This window comes from Fistularia commersonii, chromosome 25, assembly GCF_037954325.1.
Source record: "Fistularia commersonii isolate RoL2024-O1a breed Wild chromosome 25, RoL_Fcom_v1.0, whole genome shotgun sequence".
In the NCBI taxonomy this organism is placed as follows: domain Eukaryota; kingdom Metazoa; phylum Chordata; class Actinopteri; order Syngnathiformes; family Fistulariidae; genus Fistularia; species Fistularia commersonii.
In genome coordinates, this window is record NC_141308.1 from 7446035 (window position 1) to 7465566 (window position 19532).

The following is a 19532-nucleotide window of genomic DNA, read 5'->3' on the forward strand; positions in this document are numbered from 1 at the left end:
CCTCAGTGTTCTTGCCCCCCATAGTCCTTTTACATAATGCAACGCTGCTCTCAGCGCCTTACTCATCCAAACGAAAAGATTATATGTACTGTCCAAAGAGGGACAGTCATAACTGGGCAGCGGGGGAGGGAGGTTGGGGAGGTGGGGCGGATCCCTTAAAGTAAGAAGACTTAAAGCCCCGGACGGAGTGGAGGGGCTGCTGTGTGGAGGGGATTGGGTTGAAGCATGAAGCTCTGCCTCCAAGCTGAGTTGTGCGGGAGCTGTCCGCGGTGCTAAACAGCTGCGGCAGCCGCAGGATTGTCATCTTCATCTGACCTCCTCATCTGTGACACAAGCCCTAAGGTAAGTTCTCCTATCCTCCTTCAGCTTGTTGCCAGAATGAATACGACCATTTTACTCTAAGGAAAACTTTTCTGTAAAGAACTTTTTGAGTGTTACTCGACATGACAGGGGTTCGCTTTAAGAATTGTGTGTTTTTCAGGCCTTGGGTTTGGGCTTTTGTGCTACTTTTAGTCACAGTGAATAACATTGTTCTTGCGGGAAAAAAGGAAAGTATAGTAAAAACCATGAATGAACATAAATATTAATCAAATATTTTCAGACAGCAACAGTAGTTTCATATTTTTACAGAGATGATGCAGCATGCAGTGATGAAACCATGATAAAAGAAGGTACATTTAAAAGTAAAAAAATATCTATTATGTTTTTACTCCAGTGTTGTATTTATTCCTACAAAAGAGTAGTCAAACAGCTTTCTGCACAGCAAGGGTTAAAGAGAAAGTGGAGACAAAAGCTTTTCTGTACGCAAGAATAATGATATTCCTTTCTGAGATATCAGATTTCAAGATATCAGCCTGCAGGCTGCTGCTGGTGTGTGTTTACCCTCATTGTCTTCTCATCGCTCCAATACCACACACTCAGGACAAACTGACTTAGTTTAATCTGTCAGTCTAACATTCAGTCAAGAAACATTTTACCCTTTTTATTTGAAAAAGTCCTTGACATTTTCAAAGCTGAAGCCATAATCCACAAGCACAAATTGGAGCTGTTATAGGTATTACACCCACGAGGAATGCCATATGTCACCGTGTGAGCTCAGTTGTCAGAGATCAATGGCACGGCCCTAGGTTTAATAAAATGAATGAATGTTTACTTTTCACTCAGCATAAACTGTGTATTTACCAGAGGAAACATGCATCCCTCCAAGGAGGTTTAAAGTTGTGTAAATTAGCGCTGGCTGTGGGTTCTCCACTGTGATTTATCTGCTGCTTGGGAACCCACTCAGATCACTGTATGCGAACCAGTGTGCCATGAAATTGCTCGCACTTGTATTGCTTAAATATGTTTGCTTCTCAAGGACGCACTCCTGGATTTATCATGTTTTCTTCAGGCACATTTTAGCGCTCACAGCAACCATCATTTATAATGAGCCTACTGATTTGTGAGTAAGAACAACCTATTCTCTTCTGATATATATTTAATTCTTTTTTTTTTTTTTGGTGATTACCATGGGGTGGCTGGACGCAATCCAAGCTAACACTGGGAAAGAGGCCAGGTAACCCCTGGAAGTTAAAAGTCATATTTCAGCAAAGAAAAAATAACAACCACTCTGATTTCAGCTTAGAAAACGGGACTATTTTCTGCTTTCTATACATGATCTCATGTTCATCTGTGGGAAGGCAAAAGGAGGTTATCCTTAAAGTTTTATGGGTCGATTTAAAATGAATGATTAATTGAGAAGATCTTCAGATTGACTGACAGTCTGTAGAATTAGCCCTTACATTACATTACATTACATTACATTACATTTGGCAGACGCTTTTATCCAAAGCGACTTACAATAGAGGACATAGGGACTGCAAATAACACTTGCAAATACAAGATGCCCTTACTGACTACTCTCCTCATGCAGCATTCAAGATGCATTTTAATGGAAGTAGCAACCTATTTAGCAATGGACTGCAAACACCCAAAAATGTCGGTTCTGTTTAATCCATATTCTATTCCCTGTATCTTCCCTGCATGGAATGCATGTTGAAGCAATTATTATTAATAGATGATTCATATTATTTGCTGCGCATGTAATCAGCTGCACAAAAACCTCAGACTTAGTATTGTATTGACTTGACAGGCTCTTTCTAAGTGATCTGGACTTACTGCAAAAACTTCCCAGTTTGAAAAAGCTGAATCTGTCTTGTTCACTTAGCTTCTGCTCCCCTGACATGCCGCTACTTGAACCATCTGATGTAACTACAGGTCATTTTATAATTGATCCTGAGTCAGGCACTTTTTTTCCACTACGCCTTAAAGTCCCTTGTTAACACTGACTGGCCCTTTGGTCCCGTCATTTGGATCACGGGGGGGGGGCAGGGCCGGTCGAGGGGGTCGATGAGTGTCTCCGCTAGGATCAGTGGCTCGGTGAAACGGCACCTCCTGGAATATAATGGGCTGACTGAGTAGAGCACCTTCCCCAGGAAAGGTCTCTTCGCTCCATGGCCCATTACAGAGGCTATGAGGAGGAACTCTTTGCAGCAACTGTCTAGGTGGTTCTCCCCATTTTTTGTCTCCTCAGTCATCCGTGTCTGATTTATTCATTCTTGCACCACGCTGTACTTCTGTTCGGTAAAACGGCTGGTTCTTTTATCATGTATAACTGAGAAGGGTTTGACGGGAGAGCAAGTACAGTTTGAACTTCCCGAATGTTTTTCAGCGATCCAGTGGATTCCTCGAATAAGAATAAGAATAAGAATAAGAATAAGAATAAGAATAAGAATAAGAATAAGAATAAGAATAAGAATAAGAATAAGAATAAGAATAAGAATAAGAATAAGAATAAGAATAAGAATAAGAATAAGAATAAGAATAAGAATAAGAATGAGAATAAGAATAAGAATAAGAATAAGAATAAGAACAACTTTATTTATCCTGAAGGAAATTGTTGTGCCAGAGTTTCAAGTAAAACATAACAATAATAAATAATAGCAGGAAATTGTATAAACAGTATAAAAAAGGGGGGAGAATAAGAAATACAAACAAAACTATAAAGTGTCTATGGTAGAATCCATCATCCCCGGCATGCTCCGGGTCCCTCCGTCTAGCTCCGCTCCTTCTGAATCAATCAGGCTTTTCTCCCTATGTAGCACCTTTGCGCTAACTCACGCTGTATGTTATCTTTGCCTCCTATCTTAGGCGTCCTGATGAGCGAATCCCCCCGGAGAGCAATCAGCGGAGCGGTGTGTCGTGGCTGAAACATTCAAATAATTTGAATACAAAAACCTTCTCTGAGGCATCGTGGCATCGATCATTTACATCCTGCAAGTACGTTTTGGGGAACATCTCCAGCCACTCCTTTGAGATTTATCTTTCCAACCTTCACTTTTTAATCCCTATTTCAACCCCCTTCCTTTTCTGCTTTGGCTGCCATTGGCCGGCTCTCACAATATTGACCTAAACATCTACAGACGCGACTGAAGGTTGTGCAGGTGATTCATAGTTAGGGCTTACTTTTTGTAACTCCTAAGGACGCAAGTGAGGAGAAAGAGGGACTGAAAGAGATATAAACAGAAACTAATTGGATGGTGGTTGAGTTTGTCTCAGCTGCTGCTCTCATCACCGGCGGGCTTATTCATTTGCATCACTGTTTGCTGCCTGTAAGGTCTGTTTGAAACATATTGTTGCCTTGTAAGAAACCAAAGAGGGTCCAATTCCATGCCCAAGCTCCTATAGGCAAATAGCAAATTTGTCCATGTGACGTTCCCCCGCTGAGAAATTGCACGTGACAACGATGCAGAGCCGAGCAACTCCTCACGGGATCTGACTGAACGATAGCGATTTACTTCTTTGAAACGTTCCACTTCAAGATGAGCAACACAAACTACTGGGTTGTGGACTATGACCTGTCCTCTCCAGCTCCCCCGGGGTTCCCCAGGGGTCCGTCCGTGCTGCAGCCCACAGCGGGACACCCCGAGCAAGGAACGGCGCTGTGTTTCGTGGGCCTCCTCGTGCTGCTGTTGCTTTTCCTTCTCGTTCGCTGCGTCCGGATCTTGTTAGACCCCTACAGCAGCATGCCGGCTTCATCGTGGACGGACCACAAGGAGGGACTGGACAGAGGACAGTTTGATTACGCTCTGGTGTGAAAAGGGTCTATGGTGGAAGCTAATCATAGAGAATCATGTTCTCAGGTCGCTTTATGTTTGAGGAGCAACTTTGGCCATTTATAGTGTGGCTGGACAAAATGGGAAAGAAAAGATATATCCAAATTTCCAATATCCCTTCTTGATTTCAGGGCTATGTCATCATTATCTGGTAAAATGAGATCTCAGATGCACAACATTTGGTGATTTACTGAATGTGTTGCCAGTATTTGGAATAACGTTAATCCAGCTTTCATCTAAATCCTTGGTAAAAGCCTCTGGAAAATACCCTTTAGAGGTGTCAGGGGTCTGCCCTTCGATTAAATGATTTTATTCCTAAGAAATAACAAATATAAAAACAATTTTCAAAGAAAACGTTTTTTGTTCCTTGCAGTATATCTTTTTTTTTTTGCTGATTTATACAGTTTCCCAAGGTTGTCTGCAGTATTTGCAAAGATTTGATTACAAAAAACACAGTCCCTGGATTTAGATAGTAAAATAATAAAGGCAATTCTTTCATATTAAAAAACAAATTCAGAACATTATTACAGCATTTAACAACAACAACAGAACAGAGGATGTTGGACCCAGACACACTAGTAGCCTTCTGTCACATTAGCTGGTAATTTCTAATGTATTCATAGAGACTTCTGCTGTAAAAAGGTTTACAGAGTAGCTTTTAAGAGGAGCAAACCTTGCAGGGAAGCAACTGTTTGTGACACAGCACAAAGCATGACTCCTCTTCATCATGTCATTTTGTAATTCCATAATGTTCTTACAAATCCCAGGGATAAATTATACTGTGGAAAACAGATCAAGACAGATCGAGAACTCTCTTGATCGAATATTGGATATATGGAACTCAGTTAGTTGAAAACTAATGCATGCTGGGAGAGCACATTTAGCAGCAAGATTAAACTTTCCATGTTGATTTGAGGTGAAATTGCTAAAGAAAACTACATTGTAGAACAGTTATATTTTCTAATGTTGTTTTGTTCATTTTTTGGAGGCACAGCTGAACCAAATATTTAAATTTTGTACTCTTGTATATAAAAGTGTTTTTTTTAATTCAGAAAAATGTTCTTTTGCAGAATGACATTTTGTGATTCTCAGGTTGCAAATGACTTTTGATTGACCAAAGGCTTTGTCATTTGAGGGAATTTCTTAAAATGACCTACTGAAAATTGAGTTTTTGATGTGTCATTAATACACCTCTGCTTCAGTATTGAAATCTGGACTTCATAATATACAAGAGATCATAAAGAGTTGTTTATTCAGGAGTTTGCTATTCAATGTCACTGTCCCTTTAAGAGGCTTACGAACCTCAATGCTGAGTCTCTTTGTGCTGATGGAATATGTGTCATATAAAGTTATGATTACGAAATGCGTGTACACCAATTTCCTCTCCTAATCCTTTTTGCCTTTAGCCCTCGCCCAGTGTGCCAGACAAATCTCGTCAACAGTGCCTGTAGCAATACAAGAAAAAGTATCTGTTTCATACTTATCAATGTGACTAATAAATACTGCCATTTTCTGCCATTTCTTTTGTAATCTTAATCCTGCCCAGACTGTCCCTATGCAACGTGGTTCTAAACAACACATTAAATAAAAGTTTAGTACTTATATTTTATTCATGAAAATGTTGTTCCTCAAATTAATAATGACCAAATTATTGTTAAATTAAAAAATGAAATCAATGTATATTTTCCAACTCCACTCTTTGCTATTAGGAGCCTAAAAAGGAAATTATGTACTGTTTTTCCCTATAGTTCTCGTTTAAGTTTAACTTGTCCTTTTTTAATGGAATAAAGGCTTTCGTGTTGTCTTGATTGTAAAATGTCTTTAGAGACCTACATGCCAACATGTAAGCACACACACCACACACACATGGTAAATAAAACCTACAAACACAAACAACTTTTACTAGGCCAAATGCTGCCCTAAAATCAATGTTGTCAAGATTTAGAGCAGTTGAAATCAATCAAATAATCAACCCAGGGATCGTAAAAAGATACAAATGGTTAATTTACTAGGATCACCCCAAGGACACCTTACCGTCACAAAACACCACTGCTTTGGATGACTGAAAAACACCATGTGTTTCCATCACAATCATAATTACAACAGCAAAGATAAACAGCAATGTTTTGATGTACTAAATGGTACATGCCATCCAACAGTGACCTCTTTTTTTCTCAAGTTTCAGACTTCTTGCATTCTTTACATTCATCCTGAATCCCATTTTAATCAATGTTCTTCATGGGGAGTTTCACATATTTCTACGCCTGCATCAGATTGTGAACCGTCACTGGCAAAGTGCGCCCTCGTCTGGACATTTGTGGAACTGCAAGAGAAGCTGCGCTCAAGAAAAATACAAGGGTTTCTTAATAATCAAATGATGGCAGTTTAGGCACAATTTTAAGGAAATTGTTATGGTTAAATAATCATATTTGAATAATTTATTTATTTAAAAATTATGATAAACTGATATTTTATTTTAAAAAATTATAATCCATATACAAACTAGCCTCAAATGGACCTTTTCAGTTTATCTGGTGGCAACAGATGGCGACGACTGGACTGTGACACCCCCGTCTCATTAGTGCGGCAATTAAAATTACAGATTTGTGCTTCACTGGGTTTTGACAATTTACTTACAACAAAGGCTCTCAGTTCCCATCACCCTCCATGCAAACACAGAGGTGCTCCCAGAAATGCAAATAAGGCTAGATCATGCAAAAACATGCCTGACATGCAGCAATATTTTTTTCTGTATTACTGCATGAGAAACATCCAGCATTTTGCTTTAACAAGCACTTAAGAGTTCTTGTCCAGAGACTAAAAATTAGGTGGTTGATCAGTCAACTTAAACATGAATTTGCAACAGCAGGTTTTGCAGGTTCAGCTGAAGGATACAAGGCCGAGTCATATTTCAGACCTCGTCATGATCCTGTATCTCACTTGTCGTCCATCAGCTCATCCACAGATGCCGGGTGCACTTATCAAGCATATTTCCTGAATATGTAAAATCTGACTTTCTACCACAGAAGCGTAAAGAATAATGTGTCCCAGAGAGATAACACACTAAATGTACACATGTGACAACATCTCCATAATGTTAAGCTACTTCTCATCTTTCACTCTCCTAAATGACAGTCTTCTCTGACGCTTCAGCACTTTCACTTGCAAAGATCACCTTCGACAGATATGCATGATAATGGCAAAGGGTAGCTCATCTGCATCACAGAAGTGATGTTATCAGCGCACACATATCAACTTGCTTATCTCTGTGGGACAGAGCAATCAGTAGTGGACAAGACTGGTGTGAAATGTGCTTAGATGCAAGTGAATAAGACGTCTGTCTGAACCTTTCAGTGTGTGTGTGCTTTGGTGGGTGTGTACCATTGAGCTGTAACAACAAAACAAAGAGCCCTAACACACACACACACACACACACACACACACACACACACACACACACACACACACAACACACACACTCTCACAAAGAGAAATGCACACAAGGAATGTTTGTCTTAAAACCTTAAAGGCCTTGAAGTGTACAGGATTGTCATCTGGGAGACGTGCGTTGCAAATACAACCTTCAACAGATAATAAACACATGTGATGTGACACAAGTTTCCCTCTTCCTGGTGTTGAATTCCAACTTACTGTCAAGTACAACGACCACTACAATAGAGGGAAGTTAAATTTGATATTCGACTGGGATTTTCCTGTCATTGTTTAATTGTAGCTCTATTTTGTGCCAAAGTACATTTACTCAATTACATTTGTACAGTTCTGAAGTATCTGGGTATTTTCATTTGATATTCCCATTTCACAAAGAAATATTTTTTTTTTGTCATTCTGACCACTTTCCTTGTTTTGCAGAATAATTAACATGTAATAACATATTCTAACACCTGCTCCCTAAACTGTCAATATTTATATTGTCAGTTAAAGGTGTGGTAGGTGAAGAATATAAAGAAATATAAATATACACTCATACATAATATGATAAAACACAGTATTGCACAATATCCAACTGAGAAGTTTAAAGTTTGTTAGTTTGAGCACATTGTTCTAATGACAAGGCCGTCCTTTTGTCAAATGTTCAATTTTCATATCAGGATTTTCTTGTTTTTCTTTTTTTTTACAGCAGCATTTCAGTATTTACCCATGTAAATTATAGGAGTACCTCATCCCTGGATCATATGTTGACTTGTTTCAAGGTAACAAATTAAATGTGTCAAAACTGGGTTGGTTTAGTTAAGCAATAATTCGGTTAGTTGACTATGTTTCATGTAAACATCCTGTACACGTTTAAATGTAAGTCATTACATATAGGAATGTGTCAAGATAGACTCTGTCATTGCAACATGTCACTTTTTACATACACTGACTGGATGCACCAGGAGAGATTTTTTTTCCTAATACATAACATTTGTATTAGGTTGAAGGTTTCATTTAACATCAGTGAGTTTTAGATGGTTACCATTTCATCATTCTGATCTGATATTCAAACAAAAACAAGACAGAAAAAAAGATTTGTATTGATGACAAATTGCAGATTATATGTCCGTGTCTGAATGCATGATGTGGGTGTTTTCAGATACTCTATGAAATACATAAACTTAATCGAAGTATTAAAGAAGTGAGTCGGGGAAGTGAACCCATCGCGTTCTCTCCATCATAAAGGCTGATGCAGCGTTTAGCGTCAAGTGGCGTCATCTTTCTAGGAACAGAGTCAGCAAGAACCGGAAGTAGAATACTGAGCTTGACTACAAAAACACCCGATAGCCGTCCCGAAATGCAACATTAAATCAAAACATGCTTTTATCAGAGGAAATAATAATATTTTAACACCCTTGCTGGATATCGTGTCACCGTTGTGTCAAATAAAGGAATGTGATTGTTTGTGGGTGTTTTATTTTGAAGAGCCCACTCAAAGCTTCCGGCTATGATCCTCTAGCTTGACAATTGGAGCGCGGAGGCTGAACGGCTGACTAACCCGGCATCGTCGTATAAAGACTCGGCGGGGCATCCGGCAACAACGAGCTGGAAGTCGTAATTTACTTATTTTATCTTTTATTCTTTTTTTTTCATCCGAATTTATCGTCTCCATAGGTAAGTTGTTATATAAAAACGTCAGGGAATTGAACACGAATGTTTTATTCCTTTAAAATCTGCATTGTTTTAACTCTGCCTTTTATGGCATTCGCTGTTTTGTTCCTCATAGGTTCCACATCTTTAATGTACAAAGTCATTTTATAGTCTGAGGATGTAACTGATAATTCTGCTTTGACTTCCCTGTAACATCATTATCACACGTTTGTAACGCTGGATAAAAAGTAACTCATTTCATTCTTATGTATTCTAACATAGCAATCCGTTGGGGGTTTAAAATTTTAAAACAATGTGTAACAGCCTCTGTCTGCGTTTCGACCTTCAGTATAAATTTGTAAAAATCCAAAGCCTAACTATTAGAATACACAACCCACTTTAGATCAGTGAAAGAAAATAAAAGACAAAACTCCTTACTCTAGGAATTACAGATAATATCTCCATACACATCTACAGTCATACATTTTTGTACGATGTTTATTTTTTTCCTGCACTCTTTGAATTTCCCTGCACTGTTTACATAAGTTTACAACAGGTATGTTCATTATTCATTTATCAATACTCATCTGCGTGCACTGCGGGCTGCAAAGTAAGAATTTCATTGTGCAGGGAAACGTGTTTCCGGACTTTGCACATTGCATTATAGCCTTACCATGTAACATTATAGTATTTCAAACATTACAGCCTTACAATGCAACATAGCATTTCAAACATGACTTTCAAAACTATTTGGAATATATTTCATGTCATGGCAGTTCATATCGTGGTACATCAGATGTGGGACTGCTACGTCTCCTATTCACACACGGGATGAGATTGATGTGACCTTGATGCGACTCTTCCTCGCCTTAGTTCTGATTTGACTTTGGCTAAATCAAATTCAGTTGCCAGTCTTGGAGTTCCAAATGGAAATATTCATATAAAAGGGGGTTGGGGAACCTCTGATTTGGACGTCATCGTCTGCATTTTGTTCTCTTTCTTCCACCCTGTTCCTCTACAGCATTATGGAACTGCTGCCTGATGTGTGGAAGCAGGAATACTGGCTTCCTCCAGGTGTGACCTGGGAAGACATGGACCAACTGGCGGACTCTGACCGACCACAACCCCTTGATCTTCTCATAGCGCTACCCGTCGCTCTGGGCTTCGTGGCCCTGCGCTACGTGTTTGAGAGGTACAGTCCACCTGGTGTGTTGTTTCTGCGCAGACCTAGAATACTGGTGGAAAGTATTAATTTCCCATCTGCAGGTGAATTTACAGCGTGATAATCAAATCCTATTCGCAGTATACAGAAAACCCTGATTTTGCTTTAGATACGCAGCACAAAACCAAGGTTGACTGCTGTATTTTCAGTACCTTTTCACAAGCACTGAAAAAAAGAAGTCACTTAGATGACCTTTTCAGGAGCTACATGAAGCTGCTGTGTTACACTCAGTTTCAAGTGTTCTTGAGTTTCTTAATTCTTGTCATTTTCTCATGACACTTTCTTGTTGTTTTTGTTTTTTGCATTATCAGACAGGTTGTCCTGACAAGAACAACTCAATATTTTTCTGAGACCATGATTTATGTCTGATTGCAAACATGAAAAAAGTGGATGAGAAATGAAAGGATGACATTCAGTACATACTGATATTGTCAATCCCTTTTTGCACTTAACTCTACTCAACTTGAAATTGCACTCATGTCTACATATGCATCAATTTCCCCCAGAAAGTCGACCATCCCACTATATTGATATTCAAAAAGGAGTTGATGAGCTTCCAAAATGGCTGTGCTTCCTGGGCATCCAGAATAGATTGGGAGGATACTGCGACAGTGAGCAGGTGTTTTGGCAGAACAAGCTTGTTGTAATGAGTAGAAAAAAGAAAAACCTTTGGGAACAAAAGAAGCAGAGGAACAGAGAGAAAGGGACTGTTAGGATTTTGCTTGTTTAAAATCCTGGTATTGAATCTTATCTGCATGCAACTGTTTCCCCGTCACTTTGAACATCCTCTGCTTTTCCTGTTGGCTGCTCCCTTCAGGGGTCGGCACAGCGAATCGGCCTCCTATGTCTAACCCTATTCTGTGTGTCCTCTTCTCTCACATCAACTAACTTCATGTTCTCTTTCATTCAATCCATAAATCTTCTCTTTGGTCTTCCTCTATGCCCCCTGCCTGGGAGTCCCAACCCCAGTAACCTTCCCCAGACAAATTCCATCATGTCGTGACTAACCTTCATCGCTCTCTTTTCCAGAGCCTACCTCCACCTCTAGAAATTTTCTTCCACCTGCTTCCATACTTCCAAAGGTATATTATCAGGACCAACTGCCTTTCCAGTCTCCATAACTCTTCAAGCTCTCCCGGACCACCCAGGGCCTTTCTCAACTCTTCAACATTGTTCAACATTCCTCCTTTTTCATCTTCCACCACTTCATCCTCTGCTCTGCTTTTATCTTATTCATCCTCTTTGTCACCAGATTCAAACAAAGCATCATCTTATGTTGTCTGGCTACACTCTCACCTATCACTACTTTGCAGTCACTTATCTCCTTCAGATGATATTGTCTGTACAAGTAGTCTACCTGCACACTACCACCTCTGCTATGTTCCTGTAAGTTACCTTATGTTTCTGCCTTCTCTGGAAAAAGTCTTTGCGACAGCCATTTCCAAAGTCTACCACCACTGTCACTATGTGTTCCTATCCTGGATACCAAACCTGCACATCCAAGACTTGTTTGTTAGCTCTATTTCCTGCACTAACATGTCCATTGAAGTCTGCACCAATTACCACTCGTTCACCTCTGGGAATATTCTGCATCCATTCATCTATCTTACTCACATTCCACCTGTGGAATAGCTGCTTACAACATTTAGCATCATACCTTCAATTTGTAGCTTCAGGCTCATCAGTCTGTCTGACACTCTTTGCACTCCCAGAACATTCCTCCTTCAAGATAACTTCTACTCCCACTTCTCTACTCCCACTTCTCTTCCTATCAATACCATGATATTACAAGTTAAAAAGTACACCGAAGCCTCTAGCCTTGCTACCTTTCCACCTAGTCTCCAGGACACATAGTATATCCACCTTCTTTCTCTGCATCATGTCAAACAACTCTCAAGCTTTTCGGTCCCAACATTCAAAGTCCGACTCTTGCCTTTCCTCTTCTCTCTGCTTTCAAACACACAATCCTCCTCTCCTTCTTCGGCCCACAGTAGCCAATATCCACTGGCACCTTGTAGGTTATTGGCACCAATGGCAGTCATTGTTGACCCGAGCCTCCATAAATCTGGTATGGAAGTCATAGATTTGATTTGCATAGTTGTTTTTATGCTGAAAGCCCTTCCTGGCACAACCCTCTGCATTTATCTGGGCTTGTGACTGGCTCAAAAAAACACTGGCTTGTGCCACCCTAAGGCTGCATTTCTGCCATCACTTTGAACAAATTATTTCTAAAGAAAAAAAAAAAAAGGAATAACATGATCCCGAGTAGTAACTCAAAATAATACGTATGGAAGAACCATGCACTTTTCTTAAAGAAATGAACTTTAAAACAGCTTTGCCCTGTGTCTCAGATCCATTTTATGTAGGCTTTTTTTTTGTCCCTTTAAGCTACACAATCGGAGTATGCATACATCTCACTTTCCAGACCATTTCCTCCATCTCTTCCTCCTTTCTATTTCTTGTGTCGCTGTGAAGGTAAATTGCTCTCCAGGGGGATTTATAGAATTACACTCTTTCAAATATTTGTGTAAAGCTTAGTAGTAAAACCGCGTCCGTCTTTTATTGTGGGGTTTGTGAGTTTGTTTTCTCGCTGCTCTCACCTGCACGCATGGAAATACAGCTTGCAGGCCTGGGCTTTGATTCTCTCACACTCTTCGTTATAACATTGTGTGTCTTTTGTTTTCTGTGCCCTCAGGTTTTTTGCCCCACCCATGGGCAGATGTTTTGGAGTAAAGAACAGATTGCAACAGACTGCTGCCCCCTCCCCGAAGTTGGAGTCGTTTTACACCCGGCAGAGCAGAAGGCCAACACAAGTCAGTTTAACAAGTCCTCAATGCGCTGCAAATGTTTTATATGAAGTCAATGTAACAGTAGGACTCAGCAGAGATGAGGACGGGTTTACAATCTGTAAATTTCTTAGCAGAAATGCATCGCTTTGGTCATTTCCTTCTGATTTCTGTGCTTTAAAAAACCTTTTAAGCATATTTCCCTGTGTTGTCCCTGTGTTGCAGAAGTATATGTAAAGCTATACTTCTGCAAAAACTGCTTGTTTCTGTCAGTAATTATGCCAGAAATGTTTTTTGGTGGACATTTGAAAGTTTAAGTCCCTTTTTCAGCACCAGAGATAAAGATAAATGTCTAGATTTGTCTGAATCAACTGTCGAAGCCTAAAATATATAATGAAATGTATGCAATAAAAGAATGACAAATCAAAGCAATGTGCTCAATAGCAAAAGAAAGGGATCTATCGAGGTTTTGTTAAGATATTTACTTTTGTATTTAGTTTGTGTTGACGTAGTGAAGAAAAACTATCGGGCTTTTGGTTATACCTGCTATTCTATCTACCACAACCCAACCCCCTCTACTTGTACCCCCCCACCGTCCCACTGCTGTCATTTTCAGAATGAGATCGTAGGTTTGATGTCGCTGGTTGGAAAATCCCAGAGACAAATCGAGACCTGGTTCCGTCTTCGCAGAAACCAGGACAGGCCCAGTGTAACCAAGAAGTTTGGGGAAGCAGCGTGAGTCTTCCACTTAACCCTAAATGTAATCTGTAATGCTAATCCCCACCCTCCCCTGCCACAAACACACATACACAAAACCCTTTCCTTACTTTTTTAACGTTGCTTCCTTAAAGATCCACCACTTGTTTTGTGTCTTGACATGTTTTGGCAGGTGGAGGTTCTTTTTCTATCTCACAGCCTTCTTTGCTGGACTGGCCTCTTTAATAAATGTAAGTTTAACCTTTAACATTTTTTACAGCAGAGGAAATCATCACATTTGTAGTCCTTATCTATCCTTTCCTAAAGCTTTATGCTCATTCTGCCCTCCCCGCCTCCCCCAGAAACCCTGGTTCTGGGATCACAGGGAATGTTGGCGGCAATACCCTGTACAGGTAAAATATCACAAACAGAGCATCATCTCATTTTGGAAACACAGCACGGTAAAACAGCTGCAACGACGAGGCAGGTCAGATTCTTTAAACTCCCCTGATGGTCACATAAGTAATAGCTCCAAACGATAAGTCGTCATTGATTTCTGTCAATTTTGGTTAAAAATTCATTCTTTTATAGTTTGAAAACATCCCTTCATGCTTTTTTCTTATACTGGAAAAACAATTCTGGCACAACTTGGTAAAGAAATATTTTACCTTTAAATCCAAAACACTGGACCTTAGTGTCAACAGCATGTCAGTCAGGGAAAACTGGGACACCGCCTGCAGCCTCTTCAGCCTTGGAGGGTCACAATTCACTTGACTCCACATTGAAATCTTTTTTTTAGTTTTACAATGCAGCTCACAGGGCAGTGTGGCCACACTGCATCATCACGACCGCAGTGTTTACATGCTGTAACATCTGCTGAGTCGTTATTCAGTCCAGGCTTTATTGACTTCATGATTATGATGATTACTCCACAGCCCATGGAGAGGGCTCACTACTGGTACTACATGCTGGAATTAGGCTTTTATGGCTCCCTGCTGCTCCGAATCTCGGTGGACATCAAGAGAAAGGTGAGGGCAGGCTGTGTTTTCTCCATGATAATGGTGCTTTACTTTTAATGGCTTGCAGTAACGTCACAAAACACACGGTGAATTGGTTACTGCGAGAACAAGGAATGCAAATTTCCTGGCTTTGGACAGTAATTTGTTCCACGGAGCAGGTACTATGTATGTTTTTCTTCACCAGGATTTCAGGGAGCAGGTGATCCACCACCTGGCCACCATCTTCCTGCTGAGTTTCTCCTACTGTGCCAACTACATCCGCATTGGAACCTTGGTCATGCTCCTCCATGACTCCTCTGACATCTTGCTAGAGGTAATTTGCTATCTCATGTAATGTCCCAGGAAAACTGGCTGACTGACACTGTGTTGCAGTTCTTATAGAGTTGTTATATTTATTGCAGGATCCTCTGCCACTGATTGTCTTGTTGCAATTTTATTTTTATATTTTTCTTTATATTTATCTATTTATTTATTTGTTTGTTTGTTTGTTTACTTTTAATCGCCAATTTTTAAAACTTGATTCCTTCACTTATTTTTTTCTGAGCTGTAGAAAGTACATTCTCATTTAGTCACCACTCAGTACAGTCATGTAAACCATAGTTTAAAAACTCACCAAGACGCCCATTAGCTAAATATGAGAAGTAATTTACGTATAAAAGTAATGCTAAAACAATGTGGAAGAACAGAGCTGGAGAATTAACATTAAATGATTTTAATCTTTGGATGAACTCTCCTTCAAATTAGCTAAACATTAAAAAAATGAAAGACAAATATTAGGACCGTGAAGATTTTGTTTCATATTTTGTTGTTATAGAAGTGATGTAGTTGTCCTGTCTAATTATTAGTACTTCACCAAAGATGAGGAACCTCTTGTTAGTATTTGAGAAAAATGTAAATAACACTTATCTCTAAGAAGAGCTTTATTCATTTATGTTGTTTCCAAATCGGGTTTTATTCCAAACTTGATTGAAAACCTTAATAAAAATGGAATTTCAACTGAAATACTTTTTAAACGTGCGATAGTCTCATCTCTCCCATCCATGTTGCTCGAGCCTAGTGCTACGATTCAGAAGAAAAACTCTTTCTTGTACCTCTCTTGTCTTAAACTTGTCGACTTTAATGGATATCATTAGTCTGTTATATTTTGTTACCAGGGATTTATCTTCAGGTTTGGATTTTTTGTGCCACTGCGAAGCAAGGGCTGAAGTAAGAAAAGCCTTTTAAACTACATGCAGTATATTCGCACTGCATTATGGATGCTTATCTTAGAAAGTTAGTATCTGTGCCCGGATCTTCGTTGCCTGAAGGGTGAGCAGAGTCTCTCTTCAAGCATACATCCTGTGACTCGGTCCGAATAGTGGAAGCCTTCCAACAGTCAAAAGCCAGAAAAGTAAACGTGAAAGGAAAAATAACAAAGACATGCTAATGAAGTTGATAACATGGCCTCCGTGCCGAAGGCCTTTATGCAGGGCTACTCAGGTTTCAGACTCATTGTCATTGTGAAATGATGTGACCTCAAGCTCATATTTATTTTCACTTAATTGAATGGGTGTTTGCATCGCTGACTGTGCTGTTATCTTGGCGTCTCTGCCTCAATGACGGCTGTTTGGCTCAATAATGCTTTGTATTGTGTCTTTATCAATTAAACAATCATATTTTCTCAGTCTGCCAAAATGTTCAACTACGGCACCGGCTGGAGGAGAACATGTGACACCCTCTTTGTTGTCTTTACCGTGGTCTTCCTCGTGACTCGACTGGTGATTTTCCCCAGCAAGTAAGTTCTTCTCTCTGGAGATCTCGAGATGTTCCCTATCTTTTAGTGACCTTCCACTGCATGTGGAGGAATTTAATTCATTCCTGTGTTTTTGATGTTTTCCAGAATCATCCACACCACCCTGGTATTGTCCATGGAGGTTTTTGAACCCTTTGCTGGGTACTACTTTTTCAATCTCCTCTTGTTCGTGCTGCAGCTACTTCACATCTTCTGGGCTGGCTTAATCTTACGAATGGTCTATAAATTCCTGGATGGCAAGGTGAGAATCAGCAGCGTCACAAAAAAACGACCATGAGACTCTCAGAAACATCGAAAGATTAAATTCTACCTGAAGGATTTCTGAAATAGGTAGAATACAACCTGAAAACTAACAACATGTTATTTGAAAATTAATTTGTAATCAATGTTTCACAATTGTTTGGAAAGTGGTAAAATCCCCTACAAAAAAATCAAAATAATGAAATAATAACTTTAAATTGAGGAGATGATGCTTTCAATTTAACAAAAAAATCAACAGACAGAGAACAAAACGAGGATAACAAAATGAGGGATGAATAACATTAAAAATAGCATAAACCATCCAGAAAATTAGTGGAGGAACATTTAAGTGCCTGTCATACAAGCTAGAGCGCCATTGGACATTTCCCAATGAATCATATCTGGAGTTAGAGTTAGAACATAGTTCATGTTTCTGCAATGAGACAACCCGAGTCTTATCTCTAATTTCAACATTTATAATTCTGACACATGAATCCAAAAACTATCCTGAAAGTACCATGTCCACTTCTGCCCTCAGTTGGAAAAAGATGAACGCAGTGACGAGGAGAGCGAGGTGGAGGATGATCGAGGAGAAGAATGCGTGGATCAAGATGGAGATTATTGTTGGGAGAGGAGCAAAGAGACTCTTAATTCCAAACTGTCCATGTTAACCAACAGTTGCGTACTAAATAACTTTACAAACCACAGGGCCTCCACAGCCGACAGAATGCGCAAGGCTCAATAAATTCTTTACACATGAATATAGGTTCAGTTCAGCAGTCTCTAGGCCAAAACAGATGAGTTTGAAGATATGATGGTGATGAACAATTATATTTTGTAAATGGGTCACATGTGCTTTTCATGCAAAGGCCAATGGAATTGGTCAAGTAATGGTGAAGACGAACGTGACGATGTGTAACTATGCTGTTGGCAAGGAAATCTTCATCACTTTCATCTTTTGAATTCACTTTTTCTAAATGACAGTCTTAATGTCATGCGGTAAAGTATAGAATGATAGAAATGCTGTATGCCTGCCCAAAAATGCTTTTCATTTTAACTCACAACCTAGGTAGCTGGTGATATAGGCCTTCATCTCAGTTACATTATAAATAAACAGCCCCTTTCATACAACAGAAATTAACAATTAAAAATAAATGAAATATCCACTATTTCCTTTATGTAGAATGCTTTTTTAAAATTTTGTCTACTGCTCAAATGTGAGATCAATCCATGTTGGCCCCCGAGTACTGCTCTGATCTGGGCCAGTGGGGTACTAATTTCATGACAGTATTCTTCCTTCTTTCTCCTTTCGGCTTTTCCCTTCAGGGGGCATCACAGCGAATCAACCTTCTCCATCTAACCCAACAACCCTATTGTTCTGGAATGAGCTAGATGAAGTGATGCAGAATATCCCCAGAGATGAGGGAGTGACAATTGGTGCAGATTCAATGGGCATGTTGGTGCAGGCAATAGAGGGGATGAAGAAGTGATGGGCAGATTTGAGAGGGAACACAGAGGGACAGATGAGGATGGCATTGAAGAGGATGAGTAATGGAAAGGCAGTTCGTTCTGATGATATATATCCTTGGAGGTGTAGAAGTGTCTAGGAGAGGCAGTGGTAGAGTTTCTGACTAGATTATTCAACAGGATCTTAAGAGAGTGAGAAGATGCCTGAAGAATAGTGACAAAGTGTGATGGTGTCCATTTTTAAGAATAAGGGGGATGTGGAGAATTGCTGCAACTATAGAGGGATAAAATTGATGAGCCATACAATGAAGTTATGGGAAAGAGAAGTGGAAAATCAACTGAGAGCAGAAGTCAGCATTTGTGAACAGCAGTATGGCTTCATGACTAGAAAGAGTACTGCAGATGCAGTATTTGCTTTGAGAATGCTCATAGAGAAGCACAGCAAAGGCCAGAGGGAGCTGCATTGTGATTTGGTAAACCCAGAAAAAGCATATGACAGGGTACCAAGATAGGGACTCGGGTATTGTATGAGGAAATCTGGAGTGGCAGAGAAGTATGTTAGACTGGTGCAGATGAAGGTTAGTTGCAGCAAGACAAGAGTATATGTATGTGATTAAGAGGAACCCATGTAGAACAGTGAGGCTACAGGGAGTGGAGATCAAGAAGTTGGAGGATTTCAGGTACTTGGGGTCAACAGTCCTGAACGGCGGATAGTGTGGAAAAGAGGTGAAGAAACTGGTTCAAGCAGGTTGGAATGGCTGGAGAAAAGTGTCAGGGGTACTATGTGATAGAAGACTATCAGCCAGAATGAATGGAAAGGTGTACAAGACAGTGGGAAGACCAGCGATGCAGAGCTCGAGGTCCCAGAGATGAAAATGCTAAGGTTCTCTTTAGGAGTGACCAGGACTGATAGGATTAGGAATGAGTCTATCAGAGGAACAGCACATATTAGATGCTTTAGAGAGAAGGTCAGAGAAGCCAGGCCGAGATGGTTCGCTCATGATGAAAAGCAAGTTTATGCAGTGCTGAGTCCATGAGCCTCTAAAACGTTTAAGCGGATCCCTTCAAGCCAAA

General features: G+C 39.9%; 2 protein-coding genes across 3 annotated transcripts; both read left to right on the forward strand.

The window, feature by feature from the left end:
* Positions 1–193: 193 nt before the first annotated feature.
* ctxn1 (cortexin 1) lies at positions 194–5938 on the forward strand. Its single transcript, XM_086172690.1, has 2 exons — positions 194–342; positions 3190–5938. The coding sequence occupies exon 2, from the start codon at positions 3861–3863 to the stop codon at positions 4134–4136; it is 276 nt and encodes a 91-aa protein (XP_086028816.1). The 5' UTR covers positions 194–342; positions 3190–3860; the 3' UTR covers positions 4137–5938.
* A 3111-nt stretch (positions 5939–9049) lies between these two features.
* Positions 9050–18141, forward strand: LOC147219039 (ceramide synthase 2-like). 2 transcript variants are annotated; one of them, XM_086172354.1, is made up of 11 exons: positions 9050–9260; positions 10258–10428; positions 13154–13271; positions 13861–13979; positions 14134–14191; positions 14303–14353; positions 14876–14968; positions 15144–15272; positions 16624–16733; positions 16839–16992; positions 17530–18141. In XM_086172354.1, the coding sequence occupies exons 2-11, from the start codon at positions 10262–10264 to the stop codon at positions 17734–17736; spliced, it is 1206 nt and encodes a 401-aa protein (XP_086028480.1). In that variant the 5' UTR covers positions 9050–9260; positions 10258–10261; the 3' UTR covers positions 17737–18141. The 2 variants fall into 2 exon arrangements, with proteins under 2 accessions (XP_086028480.1, XP_086028481.1); XM_086172355.1 differs by lacking the exon at positions 9050–9260 and having other exon boundaries at positions 10312–10430; positions 13155–13271.
* Positions 18142–19532: the final 1391 nt, after the last annotated feature.